Source organism: Phoenix dactylifera, chromosome 3 (assembly GCF_009389715.1).
Source record: "Phoenix dactylifera cultivar Barhee BC4 chromosome 3, palm_55x_up_171113_PBpolish2nd_filt_p, whole genome shotgun sequence".
NCBI lineage: Eukaryota > Viridiplantae > Streptophyta > Magnoliopsida > Arecales > Arecaceae > Phoenix > Phoenix dactylifera.
Genome location: NC_052394.1, coordinates 1,895,985 through 1,908,924, shown reverse-complemented (window position 1 = coordinate 1,908,924; position 12,940 = coordinate 1,895,985). Strand labels below are relative to the sequence as shown.

The following is a 12,940-nucleotide window of genomic DNA, read 5'->3' as shown; positions in this document are numbered from 1 at the left end:
TTCTTTGTGCACCCTACAGCTCTTTTTGGTTCTTATCGACGATGTGCGTGACTGCAGAGTTAAAACTGTGAAGTGGTAAGCAGGTCATGGTACCTCATTCTGCTAATGCCAGCACATGTTATCAGCTGCTCCCTGCCTCCACGCTTCAATGATAAATGTATCTTGTGAGGCTTCTCTTCTCCCTGTGAAGTTGCTTAAACAAGATTATGTTGCTTTTGTAGGAAATTGTGATGGCCAATTTTCGGAAACTTGAGCTATACATTGTCTTTAATGGACCCAGGAGTTCTATGTGTGGAGCTGTATCACTTGCAGGCTCTCAGGGACGAGCTGAATTTACTCGGCGCTGACCCAACTCTCTATCAAGTTGTGTAAAACTTTAATTGGAATTATGTATGTTTAAACCCCAGGTTCAGGTCTAGTTAAATTTTTATTATCTGATAATATTTCATATTTTTGTAATAGAAATTATTTTACCACTCAGCTATTTATACAGAGTGACAGGGGAAGGTGATATCCGGTGTCAGTCCAGCAGCTCTAAGGGGGGCTTGCTGAGTTGGTTCCGGTGATTCTTAGCAGCCTATAACTGACCCGTGACCAGGTATGTACCCAAGCAAAGAAATCAAACTTTTTCTGAAAAATAGGATTAATAAATAAGCCCGCTACGTAAGAATCAGTCATATATCATACATTTGCAAGCTTGAAAATCGAGATATGATGACTTCGTTGCTGCTGAGATTTAGCTCTTGCGATGCAAAGATGCAGGAACAACAACACTTGCATCCAGATGGAATTAAAGATGGCGGTCATCATAACCGAAGCAGTATTCTGAAAAAACAAATTTATATACATAAGAAAAAAAAAAACCATAACAAAGAAATAAGGAAAGTGATCTTTAAAATAAAAAAAATAAAAGCTAACCACTTTTTTTTTTAAATCTCCGTTTCTATAATTTTATTTTAAAAATAAAAATAAAGATAAAACTGACGCCAAAAGGAAACTGGGCTCTTGTCTCACAGTGGGACGGTATTTCCTGGCCCATTTTGATTTTAGCCGACGGAATTCACCACCATCATTCCCGACCTACTGGTCAAAACCACCGCAGCCTCACCTTCTAGTGCCGGTCTCCGCCAGCGACCAACAAGTGCAGAGACGAAACTGTCTCTCTTCCCCGTTCCCATCAAAACCCCAACTCTCCCTCCAAAACCCCTAAATCCTCTCCCCTTCTTCTGCCCCTTTGCTGTCCTTATCCCTGCAATGGATTCCGATCCCGGCCCTATTCCTCCCGACGACGGCCCTTCCAATCCTAACCCTAACCCTAGACTCGACCCCGAACCCAATCCCCAAGAATACGCTCAGGAGGAACGACTGTGTTCTCTGACCCTAGAAGATTCCGGCTATGCGCCTGCGAGCAACGGATCTCTGCCCGAGGATATCTACTCCGGCGATGAGATCGAGGAAGAGGAGGAGCCTGCGGCTGCTTCGGTTTCGGTGGATGAGGTTGAAAGAGCTGCCGGAGAGGCCCGAGCATCGTCCTCACATGGTGGCGCGGCTTGGAGGGAGAATTCGGAGCAGGACGGGAACGCGCCCCCTAGCCCTAGCAGTAGCGGGTATGCTGGAGAGAGGGGGAGCAGCGGAGAGAGTGAGATCGAGGAGGTAGGTGATGGAAGGGCTTCGCCGGATGACTGGAGCCGTGGAAAAGAGCATCTTGATGAGGCGAGTTGAGCAATTCTCTGCTTCTTGTTCTGTGGTTTCTGAATTTAGTTTAAGGATACCTGGAATTCAGCGGTTGCTGTAAAATTGATAGTTTAGTTAGATCTCTTAAGCTCAAACTCGATCGCCCTTCAAGTACTTCGTCATGATTCTCGTCCCTTCATCTTTATTCCCCTAAAATGTAGGACTGCGATGTCACAATAACAAGGATAAAGAAGCTGGTGCTGGGTTTTTAGTCGAGGCAAGTGCTATTATTGTAAATAATTTGGGAAAATAGGTAGTTATGATGCATAAAAATAATACAATTTTAGGTGAGTTTATCCAGTCGAGCATTATGGAGAATGTCATGGAAATGCTCCTATTTCCTCAGGAACCGATACATAGACTTGGATGGCTGTTCTAGCATGCATTCACTGCAAAAGTTGAAACATAAATACATGCGTGCAGAGAATTATGGAGTATTAAGCACATTGGACTTATATTTAAGGAATTATAAACGTTGCCTTCAGACTGGAGGTTTCGGAGACTACTTCAAAGTGGACCATCTGTTTGGTATTCTGGGAAAAGTATGGATACTTATTCAGAATTAATGGAGCTTTGTTTAGTAAGTAGTACATTGAACATCTGTGCTGTGAAGGACTGTCTTTCCTATCCCGGCTTGCTTCCATCTTGTGTGGTTGTTTGTATAGTCATAAGTGTTTAGGAAAAATGATTTGCAGGCATCCATGCTTTTTCATTGCTTATGTTGTGTTTCGCCTGGTGGAGGAATCATTGTTGCGGGATAATCAAATGCAATAATGTAACTTTAGTGAATGAACAGTATTGACTTATATCACCAGCATAACTGTTATGGTTTAGAAAGATTTTCCATCTTCTTTAATTTCAGTTTGTCAATGATGCTAACAAAAGCTGAAATCACGAGTGGAGGGCACGCAGACAAGATACCGCTGTAGACATAGCAAGTTGCCAAAGTTGTTAGGCTTGGTTGGGTGGTATGTCTTCTGATGTTATTCTGTTGAGCTGTCTGACTTTAGCTTGGTTCTATAAAGGAAGGAGGAAAAAGCTATGCTGCTCTACTAGTTTTTGCAAGGATTCAATGATTTTAAGTGAAGCGATGAAAAGAGTGTGGTTCTTGGTGAGACGGAGTCAATATCTCTTCTACCATCTAGTTCCTCTGAAAATAGTTCATATGATTAGAAATTGTATCTGCATATGCTGAATTGCTGCTGCTTGTCTTCCATGTGGTTGAAGCTTCTTTGGCTGGCTTCATCATATGGATTACTGCTAACCAGTCATTAGAGAAAATTTAGGTTTCAGCCATTGTCTTGGACTTGATTTGTATATTCCTTCATGAGATATTCGGCAATGCAGCTTTTTTCTGCATTAAATAAGTTAATCGAATGATTTGTTCGTTCCTTTCCTTTATCATGCTTGATAAGATGAGAAGAGCCAAAAGAAGAGAATCATATTTTGATGACTCTTTTCTTTTCCCTCCTCATTAAAAAATTTTGTTGTCTGTGATCACTGACATTCATCCAAGGGATTTTAATTTTTTTCCTTCATATTCTTGTTTTGTAGGTGAAGTTTTCTGTAGGATTTTTTTTCTTTTTTTTTTTTATTGCATGCTGAAGCATACCTCATATTTTCTTTATTATATATGCTGAAATAGATGAGTAATGCATATGAAATAGGTGCTTATCCCTGAGTTTGTTTTAGTTCATGTTGAATATGCTCCAGAAAGTATTTCAGCATGCATGTATTGAAAGCTGGTGTAGTAAAATTGATAGCTGCAGCTGAAGAAGGCTTGCACTTAAACAGTTAGTACCCTTGGCAGTTAGGGGCCATTTCACATAATACAGTTTTATGGGGTTTTTTTTTTTTTTGATTGTGGCTGTTCATAGTCATTAGTTAATCTTTAGCTTGCTTCTGATGGAAGCCATTTGTGCCTTATATATTGAGAGGAAGAAGCAATTTTTTTTTTTTTTTTGTTATTCTCTAGTAATTCATGGTGATCTGGCCTGAATTTGTGATTACATTTCTTCCCTTCTCTTTTTTTTTTGTACAATTTTTCTTCTCTTTGATTTGGCCCTTGGTGTTCTTTAAATAAGTTGATTATATCTCCTTGGACAAAAATGTGCTTCGCTGATGTTCTTTGTTCTTAAATATATTAGATGAATTACTTTCACATGATGCTTGATGTCTGTGACGTAGATTATCTAGTACTTGTTGAGTCCTTACGGGATATTCGATAGTTTTTCCGTAGTCTTGCAACAGATCACTTGATGTCAATGGCAGGCTACCTAAATGCTTCCTATATTACTTATGGGTTCAGGACTTAGAGGTGCTAGGGTAATAACAAAGTACATGCCCATGATATGCACTATTCTAGTTATCTGTTAATGCTTTTAATTTCCCTTGATATTCCTCTAAAAGCTCCATGAATGTTTGCCTAAAATTTCTTAGGCTAAACTCACTTCAAACTATGTGGAACCATTCATATATTTATTTTTCAGAAGAACTGTCGTATATTGTGATGGTGACACTGGCAGGGTTTTGAAACTTGCCGTGGATAATAGCTCTGCTCTAGATTTACATGCTGATTCTTATCATTCTTATTCCAATTTTTAAGGCTGCTTAAGTTATTTTCATGTGTCCAGTTGACAGTGGATGAAGTAAGAATGTTTATTAAATTTATATCATATGTTTGCACAAATTTGTATTTATATCTTTATCATAATTTTTTTTCACTAATATGGTTGCTTCAATCTTCTTGTCCCTTATTTAATGTGCCTTGTGCCCCAATTTTTGAAGCTTCGGGCTTTTGAACCAGAACTTTAATGTATACTAACATGTTGGCTCTAATCACTCTATAAAAGAGCCTCGAGTCTGAAATTTGGCCTTTTAACACTTGATGTCTGTTTGAAGTGCAGGACGATGCTTCTGTTTCATGGAGAAAACGGAAGAAACACTTTTTTGTATTGAGTCACTCTGGGAAACCAATATACTCAAGGTATATTTAGATTTTAGTGCTAACCTAGTGTCATATTTTCTCATTATTATGTTGGGCCAGAAAAACAGGGTTCAATAGATATAATACATCTTGATTGTGTTGAAAATTTTGCTCTTCTTTTGTAACATCTTTCCGAACTTTCAGGTATGGAGATGAGCACAAACTAGCAGGATTCTCAGCAACCTTGCAAGCTATCATTTCTTTTGTGGAGAACAGGTACGCTGCTATAACCAGCTTATGTGTGAATCGACTAGCTATCCCGGTCCCATTTACTTGTTATTGGCAATCCATTTGTTAGTGTGTGGTTTGGATGATCTAGTTAAATTATGCGCAAGATGAATAAATACAGTATTCTGTTTATCTTTTTGTCCAGCGGAGATCGGGTCAAGTTTGTAAGAGCTGGAGACCATCAGGTCAGCTGGCCTTTCTGGTTCATATAATTGATCTTTGAGATGTTGTTATTCGTCTATAGATAGAGCTTTATACGCCATGGTGACCTTGTTGCTCATATCATCTGTGTATGACCTTTTTAGCGGATTATTTGTTCAACTGTTTTTTTCTGACTAAAATTGCTTACAAGTAACGTGTTCCTATGCCTTGCATAGACTTACATAGAGCCAAGATATCTACTGGTTTAGATGCCAATGGAAACATGCAACTAACCTGTTATACATATTGTTTTGTACTTTGAACAGAAAAAAATCCATTGAATACATTGGGCAGTTTTTTTCTTTAAAAAAAAATTGAACTTTCCCAGCTTTGTTTAATATATTTGTTTGGTAAAACAGCAAACTGTGTTAACTTCTTTTTCCATATACCACAACAGACCTTGCATTTAAATGATCCTAAATTTTATATTTAATCTTTTTTTTAACCCTTCATTTGGCCCTTGGGGGCTGATTTAGGACTCATCGCTAGAATGTATGGTGCCTGACTAAATTTTTATTTTGTAGAATCTAGGACACGGATAGAGTGATATTTCGTGCTTTAGATCATAATTAATTTTGGATAGTAATAGATGAAATATTTTAGAGTCTCCTGTAGTGTAGGTTGCAGATTTTACATTTACTCTTTTCTGAGTTATTTTAACTTTATTGTACATTCAGGTAGTTTTTCTTGTGAAAGGTCCGATATATCTAGTTTGCATAAGCTGTACTGAAGAGCCATATGCAGCATTGAGGGGACAATTAGAGCTCATCTATGGCCAGGTACTTCTATTATGTTATGATTTAAGATCCTGTATATTAGACATTCAAATAACCATAAGCATTTTTCTTTTATCTCTTAGTACTTCTCTTGGACTTCTCCTGGTATTATATCCATCATATGCACCTAGACATCTGGAGCAATGATTTTCTTTCTGATTCATTGCCTTTTTTTGTCATGATATGGATGCAGATGCTGCTTATCTTGACAAAGTCAGTTAATAGATGTTTTCAGAAAAATCCAAAATTTGATATGACTACCTTGCTGGGAGGAACAGATGCCGTTTTCTCTTCTCTAATTCATTCCTTTAGCTGGTTTGTACCTTTCCTTTTTTGTTGCTGTAAATATGGATTTGTGAAAATTTAAAGTTTAACGAACTGGTCTCTACTCAATTTCTGTTGGAACACTGCTTCAGCCTAGTCATTGCTTGTGTTTGAACTGAACATTTATCTTCCATGTTGATGCTTCTGAAGCAAATAATTGAAAGCACCTACAACCGCTAGTCAATGTAGTAAAATTTTTGGTAAAATAAACTAATTTCTTGGTCTCTATTTTTTACATGGATATTGAAATTATCATGTATTACCTAAAAGCTTAAATGTGCTGTTAATTAATTAGAAGATTATGGAGGCAGTGAAAGCAAAACGAAGAGGAAAAAATGAATGCTTAATTAGGTGAATCTATGCTAGAGCAATGTAGATGTGTGAAAATATGCACAAAATGATTTCTCCCCTTTTTTAAAGAAACTAATATCATCATCAACAAGATTTATTCTTTTTTCTTCCGACACCTGTCATGTAAATGCTGATGCTCAAACAACTTATAGACTGGGTATGTTCCTTTTGGACTGGTGCTGGTGCCACTTACACAGTTCTTTCTAATGATCAGTACCCAATGTGGAAGTTTTGGGAAAATATTGCTTCTACATAAATCAGGAGATGTTGATCTTTTCTGAGGTTATTTGTACCTTCTTTCCTCCTAAATTTGTGGGTAGGTGCCTGTAGCTCTTTCAGAGTAACCATTGCGAATATATTATATGCATGCAAAGGATATATACTTTGAAAATTTGGCAAAACAATCTTTGCAATCAACAGGATTTATCCCCTTCTGGGAGTTTGACAGCTGTTAACGCTGTAGTGAGTTTAATTCACCAAGTTGTTGCTTAGAGAAACCATCGTAAGGCATAAGTATGTTGCCACAGAAGGTCATGATATAGTAGAATCACAATATGTGAATGATTGTCTAAGATCTAGTAAATTATTGTTGACATCAGTTTCTATTCTTGTCAGGAATCCCGCCACATTTCTTCATGCATATACATGCCTTCCTCTTGCTTGTGCAACAAGACTAGCAGCTGCTGCTATTTTGCAAGATGTTTCTGACTCGGGGGTTTTATTTGCAATATTGATGTGTAAGCACAAGGTTTGTCCAAAATTTCTTGTTTAATATCTGAAAATTGGGACAATTTTATCAAGGAATTATTTTCAATTACCATGCAGTTCCAACTTCCAGTGTTTAAGCAAGATCTCATCATGCCAGTGTTTTGGTATTCTTTTACCACTACCAATAAATGTTCGAGTATTAATGTAGTTGGATAATTTTACTAACAGGTTATAATTTTACTAACAGCTTTAGTACTATTCTCGCCCTATGGTTGTGAATTCTTGTGCTTGCGGATTGGGGGACTTCCATGTGTCACCGACAACTGAAATACATCTCAATATGTGAACTATGAGACCAAATGTCTGCTAAAACAAGAGATTTCCAATGGATAACTCAGCTTCTTGTTTGGCCAGATATATGATGCTTTCATTTCACCTGATTGTACAATGTTTTGAAGAAGATTATTTTAGCTTTTGATAACTGCAACACAAACATTGAGTATGTCCTGCATTTTACAAGCAGTCGTATGTTTAGACTATGATGGTGTATCATCAAGCATGTTCCTATTCTAGAGTATTGTGGATAGACATATCCCAGTGAATGAGTATTGAAAAAAAGCCTGTCCTTCAATATTATTCAGTCAATCTTTTTAATTTCATCTTCTTGTCCTGCCATCTCTTTAGATTAAGTTGCCTCTCTCTCTCTCTCTCTCTCTCTGTGTGTGTGTGTGTGTGTGTGTGTAGGTGTTTTTCTCTTTTGTGGAAAAGGGGGAAATATACAGGTTACTTCATTTTACTCTATGTACGAGTCATGGCATGGGCCACTACAGTTACAATAAGATTAGAATTAACTATGTCAATCCACAGAAACTCTGTATTGGTGTGAATAGCATGTCCAGGGACCCAATTGGCTGCCTGGTTGCCTTCCCCACAGATGTGGGAAATATGAATCATTAAGTTGCATTTTCAGTGTATTATTGTAACGTGAATGCTTGATCTCGTAGGCCTTCATGTTTTTTGAATCTCTGTTGTGGAACTGTTTTAGAAGCCACCACATCCATAGAAATTGGTTTATTCAGCTCTTTTTTTGCTTGCAAAAAGTTATCTTTGGATATAATTTGTTTAAATTTGAGTTGCAACTTGAAGATTTTGCTTCTTAAATGGAATCCTACAATTTTGTCATGTTTACCAGCTTTCTGGCATCCGTAGTAAATTTTTAGATGTTATCAGCAATAGAAAATTGATTCATAACTCTTAGCATATGTAGTGATTATTTGTTGTAATCATTGAAATCATATCAACCTGTTGGGATTAACTTAAGGAGATGAAATGTTTTCTAATATTCTTTCATGTGTAACATGTGCTCTCCTTCTATACTTGATCAAAATTTGGAGTCTTACAGTTGATTTGGTAATATGATGTACTGTTTTTCTATAACAAACTATTAATTAAGCCACTTTCTAGTCATCCAAGAGATATTCTTTATACTGTCTACCATTCATCTGCTAATGTCTGATGTGACTGTTAAAACTACAGGTTGTCAGTCTCGTTGGAGCACAGAAGGCCTCTCTTCATCCTGATGACATGCTCTTACTTGCCAACTTTATATTGTCTTCTGAATCATTTAGGTAATTAAATAACGTTTTTAGGAAAATTTCATATTACTTATAAGATTTAGCTGGGAGAAAAATATAGAATTGTATGTTTGATAAATCAAGCAATGATAAAGTGAAAATTTAGTGCACTTGAGGTAGAGGAGGAGTTGGCCCAGTTTTGTCACAGTATACAAATCTGTTTTTCGGTTTATAGTGTATATTCTTTGAGTTTATCAGTATATTTAGTTAACTTGATGATCTTTGGCTTCAATCAGCTAATTTAAAAATCTCTTATGCTACATCAAATATGGATATCCATGGAAAAGATGCATCTCTCTTCTTGGCATGTCCATGAAGTTGAATTTGTAGAATCTACTGCTGATACCTTCTTTAATGTTACCTCTTAATAGTAACCTCAAATATCTGGCCATTATGTTTACTTTCTATTTTCTACAAAAAGAGTGTGTTTGGTTTCTAAGCTCCATAGATATACCTGCTTATGGCACCTTGCATAAACAATTCAGAAACCTATCACATGCATGATCTTCTGGAGGGTGGAAGAGTTAAGGTCAAGGCTGTAAAACTTTGAGAATGATATAATTTACACTGGTGTAAGCTTATTTGAGCTCTTACATATTTTGTATTTCCACTGTGCAGGACTTCTGAATCTTTCTCACCAATTTGTTTACCAAGATATAATCCAATGGCATTCCTATATGCTTATGTCCATTTTCTTGATGTAAGTGAGATGTGTATCTAACAACCACGTGCATGGTATCTTTGATTTTGAATTATATAAGAAGACCTATTTGACCAGAAATTATATGATACTGAATTGCAAAATATAATGTAGTTCTTCGTATATGCATTTTTCAGCTCACTGGCTACTGTGTCATCAAGTTGCTTTCCTTTGCAGGGGGATACATATTTGACATTGCTTACTACCAGCTCAGATGCCTTCTACCATCTCAAAGACTGCAGGTCAGTTGCTACACATAAAGAGAGAAGTCCCTCTATTTAGATTGGAATAAGCTTCTGCATCCAATTTATAGCATTACTCCAACTTAGTGATCCCTTAATTGAAAAGATAATTTCAATTTATAAATAGGATTCGCATTGAGGCTGTGCTTGTGAAGTCAAATGTTCTCTGTGAAGCTCAGAGATCCATGCTAGATGGTGGTCTACATGTTGAGGACGTGCCTGTCGATTCTTCTATCCGGTCTGGATCTCTGTCTCCTCATTTAGGTCTGGATAAAACAGCAGCAGGATCTTTGTCTTCTCGCATGGGCACTGGTGGCCCAGCTGGACTTTGGCATTTCATATATAAGAGTGTATACCTTGACCAGTATGTATCATCAGAGTTCTCCGCCCCCATAAACAACTCTAATCAACAGAAAAGGTATTTATTTTTGCTTTCCCCCAAGCAACACCCTTTAGATTTTTTTCATTATACTTTCCTCAGCACTATCCTTCTTAAATAACACAATATGACACATGCAGATTGTATAGGGCTTATCAAAAGTTATATGCTTCCATGCACGAGAAAGGAACTGGTCCAAACAAAACACAATTCAGAAGGGATGAAAATTATGGTAAGACATTCGTAAAATGATTTGAAGAATATGTTTTCCATTATTGAAGTGATTGAGGAATGTGGTTTATTTTGCCTGTGTAGGTTTGTAGTTGTACTCTTTGTAGTATGCAGGCCTTCAATTTGTCCAAAGAGGAAATAAATTCCAATGACCGGTGGATTGCGGGCATAATTGCCAATTTTATTGCTACTGTCTCAAATCCTTCATAATTGTTCTTGGTTTATCATCACGTAACACTATATTCCCTTCTCAACTTAAAACTTTCTGCTAGTAATGACAGTTCACGCTAAAGAACACCTTAAAATAATAATGATTTAAAAAAAAAGAACACCAAAGCATATTCTTATGGAATGGTTTCTTTGCTTGTACATTTATGAATATTTACAAGTTGATTTATTAGGTTGATGTGTTATTTGGCAGTTCTACTGTGCTGGATCACTCAAGATTTTGAACTTTATGCAGCATTTGATCCTCTTGCAGACAAGGTTTGATCCTCTTTATTCTTCATTGCTTTTTATTTTTTTTTCGCTTTAATAGCCTATGGGGAATGGGAAAATAGTGACTTCCCATGGACTCCTGCATGGATAGCATTTTCTCATCTCAAAAACATATCTGCTGTCGATGTCAAAGCATAATATGCAAGTTTGAGTCAAACAAGATTGAAGCATCATTTTTTGTCAGGGGCCTATTTGAATATCTCTTTGTCGATTTAGGAATGAGTCCCACAAGAGGAGTCAGCCAAGATGAGGAGGTAGGGAAAAGAAGTAGGGGGATTTGAGAAGACCGTGGACCTCCCAAATCGAAGATATTAGGGATAAGGAAAGTCCGTAAGAATGTTGGTTTTTGGGTACCCAAAAGTCTTTAGGATTGTAGATCTGCCTCTCCAATCTCCCAGTTTTTCTTCCTTTAGCCACCACCTCTCCTCGCTAGACTCCACCTTGTGGTTGATATCTATGGATGTGTCAATCAGGAATCCAAACAGGCCCTTCATGTCTAGTGTATGTTGAGCCATGAACGTATGCAGTTCAAAGAAGTAGGGGGATTTGAAAAAGAAGCTGTAAGCTTCTTTTTGGATACCTAAGAGTGAGATAATTATGATGCTTGAAGAGTAGAAAGGCTGTAGTTGTTTGCTGGCCATGAAATCGTTTAGCTGACTGGGTACTGAAGGTAGATTTGCGGTCATGGTAAGGTTGAGTTGGCACTCTGCATAAGAAGGATGCTTGCCTGAGACAGTTATACATCTTGAAGTAGTCATCAGACTGCACTTAGTTGTTAGGTTTTCTCATAGTTGGTAGTTGGGTTCAGTGCTACAACCTTGACCCACTTTTATAACACTGTCTGAGAAAACCATTCATTTATATGAATCGCTACCACTGAGATAGTGCTTAGGTTATATGTCGGCTTAGGTGTGGCAAATATATTTTGCTCAGTGACAACTTGAATCCCAAAGTCTTCTGTGCCCATGTATTGCTCTTGGAGCATCCTCAGCCATGGTTCACCGTCTCGATACCGGACCTCGTACCGGTGCCATACTAGTATAGTGTCGTACTATACGGTACACGATTTTTTTAGCTTACCGAGTATCGGTATGCCACCGATACCGGTTCCGAACCGGTATAGACGGTACATTCGGTACCGTCTGGTTTGGCATGATATAGCATACCATGCTCTCGACCGTTTTAGTGGCAGCAGCACCAGTTGAAAAGGACAGATAAACTTGATTGTTGTCTGCTCATCTTCGCTCAGGAATTTTTTTTTCTTGCCAATTCTACTCGTATTTTGGTTTTCTCTGCATATTTGAATTTTCTAGTGAAATGGATCACAATCAGTTTTTTGGACTGGAACTCTAATGATCAAAATAATGTAAAAGTGAGCTTCGACTGTTTTGTTATCTTCCTTACGATTTAAAAGCTTGACATAGGTTGTGATGAACATGCAGGCTCTGGCAATAAAGGTATGCAACAGAGTTTGTCAATGGGTAAGGGATTTGGAAAATGAGATATTCTTGTTGGGAGCAAGCCCCTTTTCCTGGTGATATTTTATACCATGTAGTTGTATTCATTTCGAAAAACTTTCGGACTTTAATTTTTTTTCCATGCCAACACGAATTCTTACATCATCATTGGTCATTACACAAAGATGAGAGTTGCTCCTGTCTTTTTTTCTTCAGTTGTAACAATACTGTATATCTAACGCTTTGGAAAATACATGACATGTTTGAATAATATGTTTTTCCAATTTTCCTTGGCACATACTACTGATGATGGTGTCTAGGATCGAACCCGGCAACCCTAATCCCTGGACCGACTTCACAAGGCCAGGCACAACCCTGCCCAAATTGGAAAGCATATATCTATCTTATCCCAGGACGGGCGCCAGGCGGAGGGCATGGAAAGGAGCCCTCGTTTTCTCAGCCTGGTGAGGTCCCGTTCTATTACCAGTGAA

The 12,940-nt window shown here is 37.6% G+C and overlaps 1 protein-coding gene across 1 annotated transcript; it reads left to right on the top strand.

The window, feature by feature from the left end:
- Positions 1 to 1,043: 1,043 nt before the first annotated feature.
- Positions 1,044 to 12,735, top strand: LOC103710669 (vacuolar fusion protein MON1 homolog). The gene is made up of 14 exons (XM_008796525.4): positions 1,044 to 1,713; positions 4,641 to 4,720; positions 4,865 to 4,936; positions 5,094 to 5,133; positions 5,827 to 5,928; positions 6,119 to 6,240; positions 7,216 to 7,348; positions 8,845 to 8,936; positions 9,561 to 9,642; positions 9,820 to 9,884; positions 10,012 to 10,302; positions 10,404 to 10,495; positions 10,916 to 10,980; positions 12,435 to 12,735. Exons 1-14 carry the CDS (start codon positions 1,255 to 1,257, stop codon positions 12,528 to 12,530), a joined length of 1,791 nt encoding a protein of 596 aa, XP_008794747.2. The 5' UTR covers positions 1,044 to 1,254; the 3' UTR covers positions 12,531 to 12,735.
- The last annotated feature ends 205 nt before the right edge of the window (positions 12,736 to 12,940 follow it).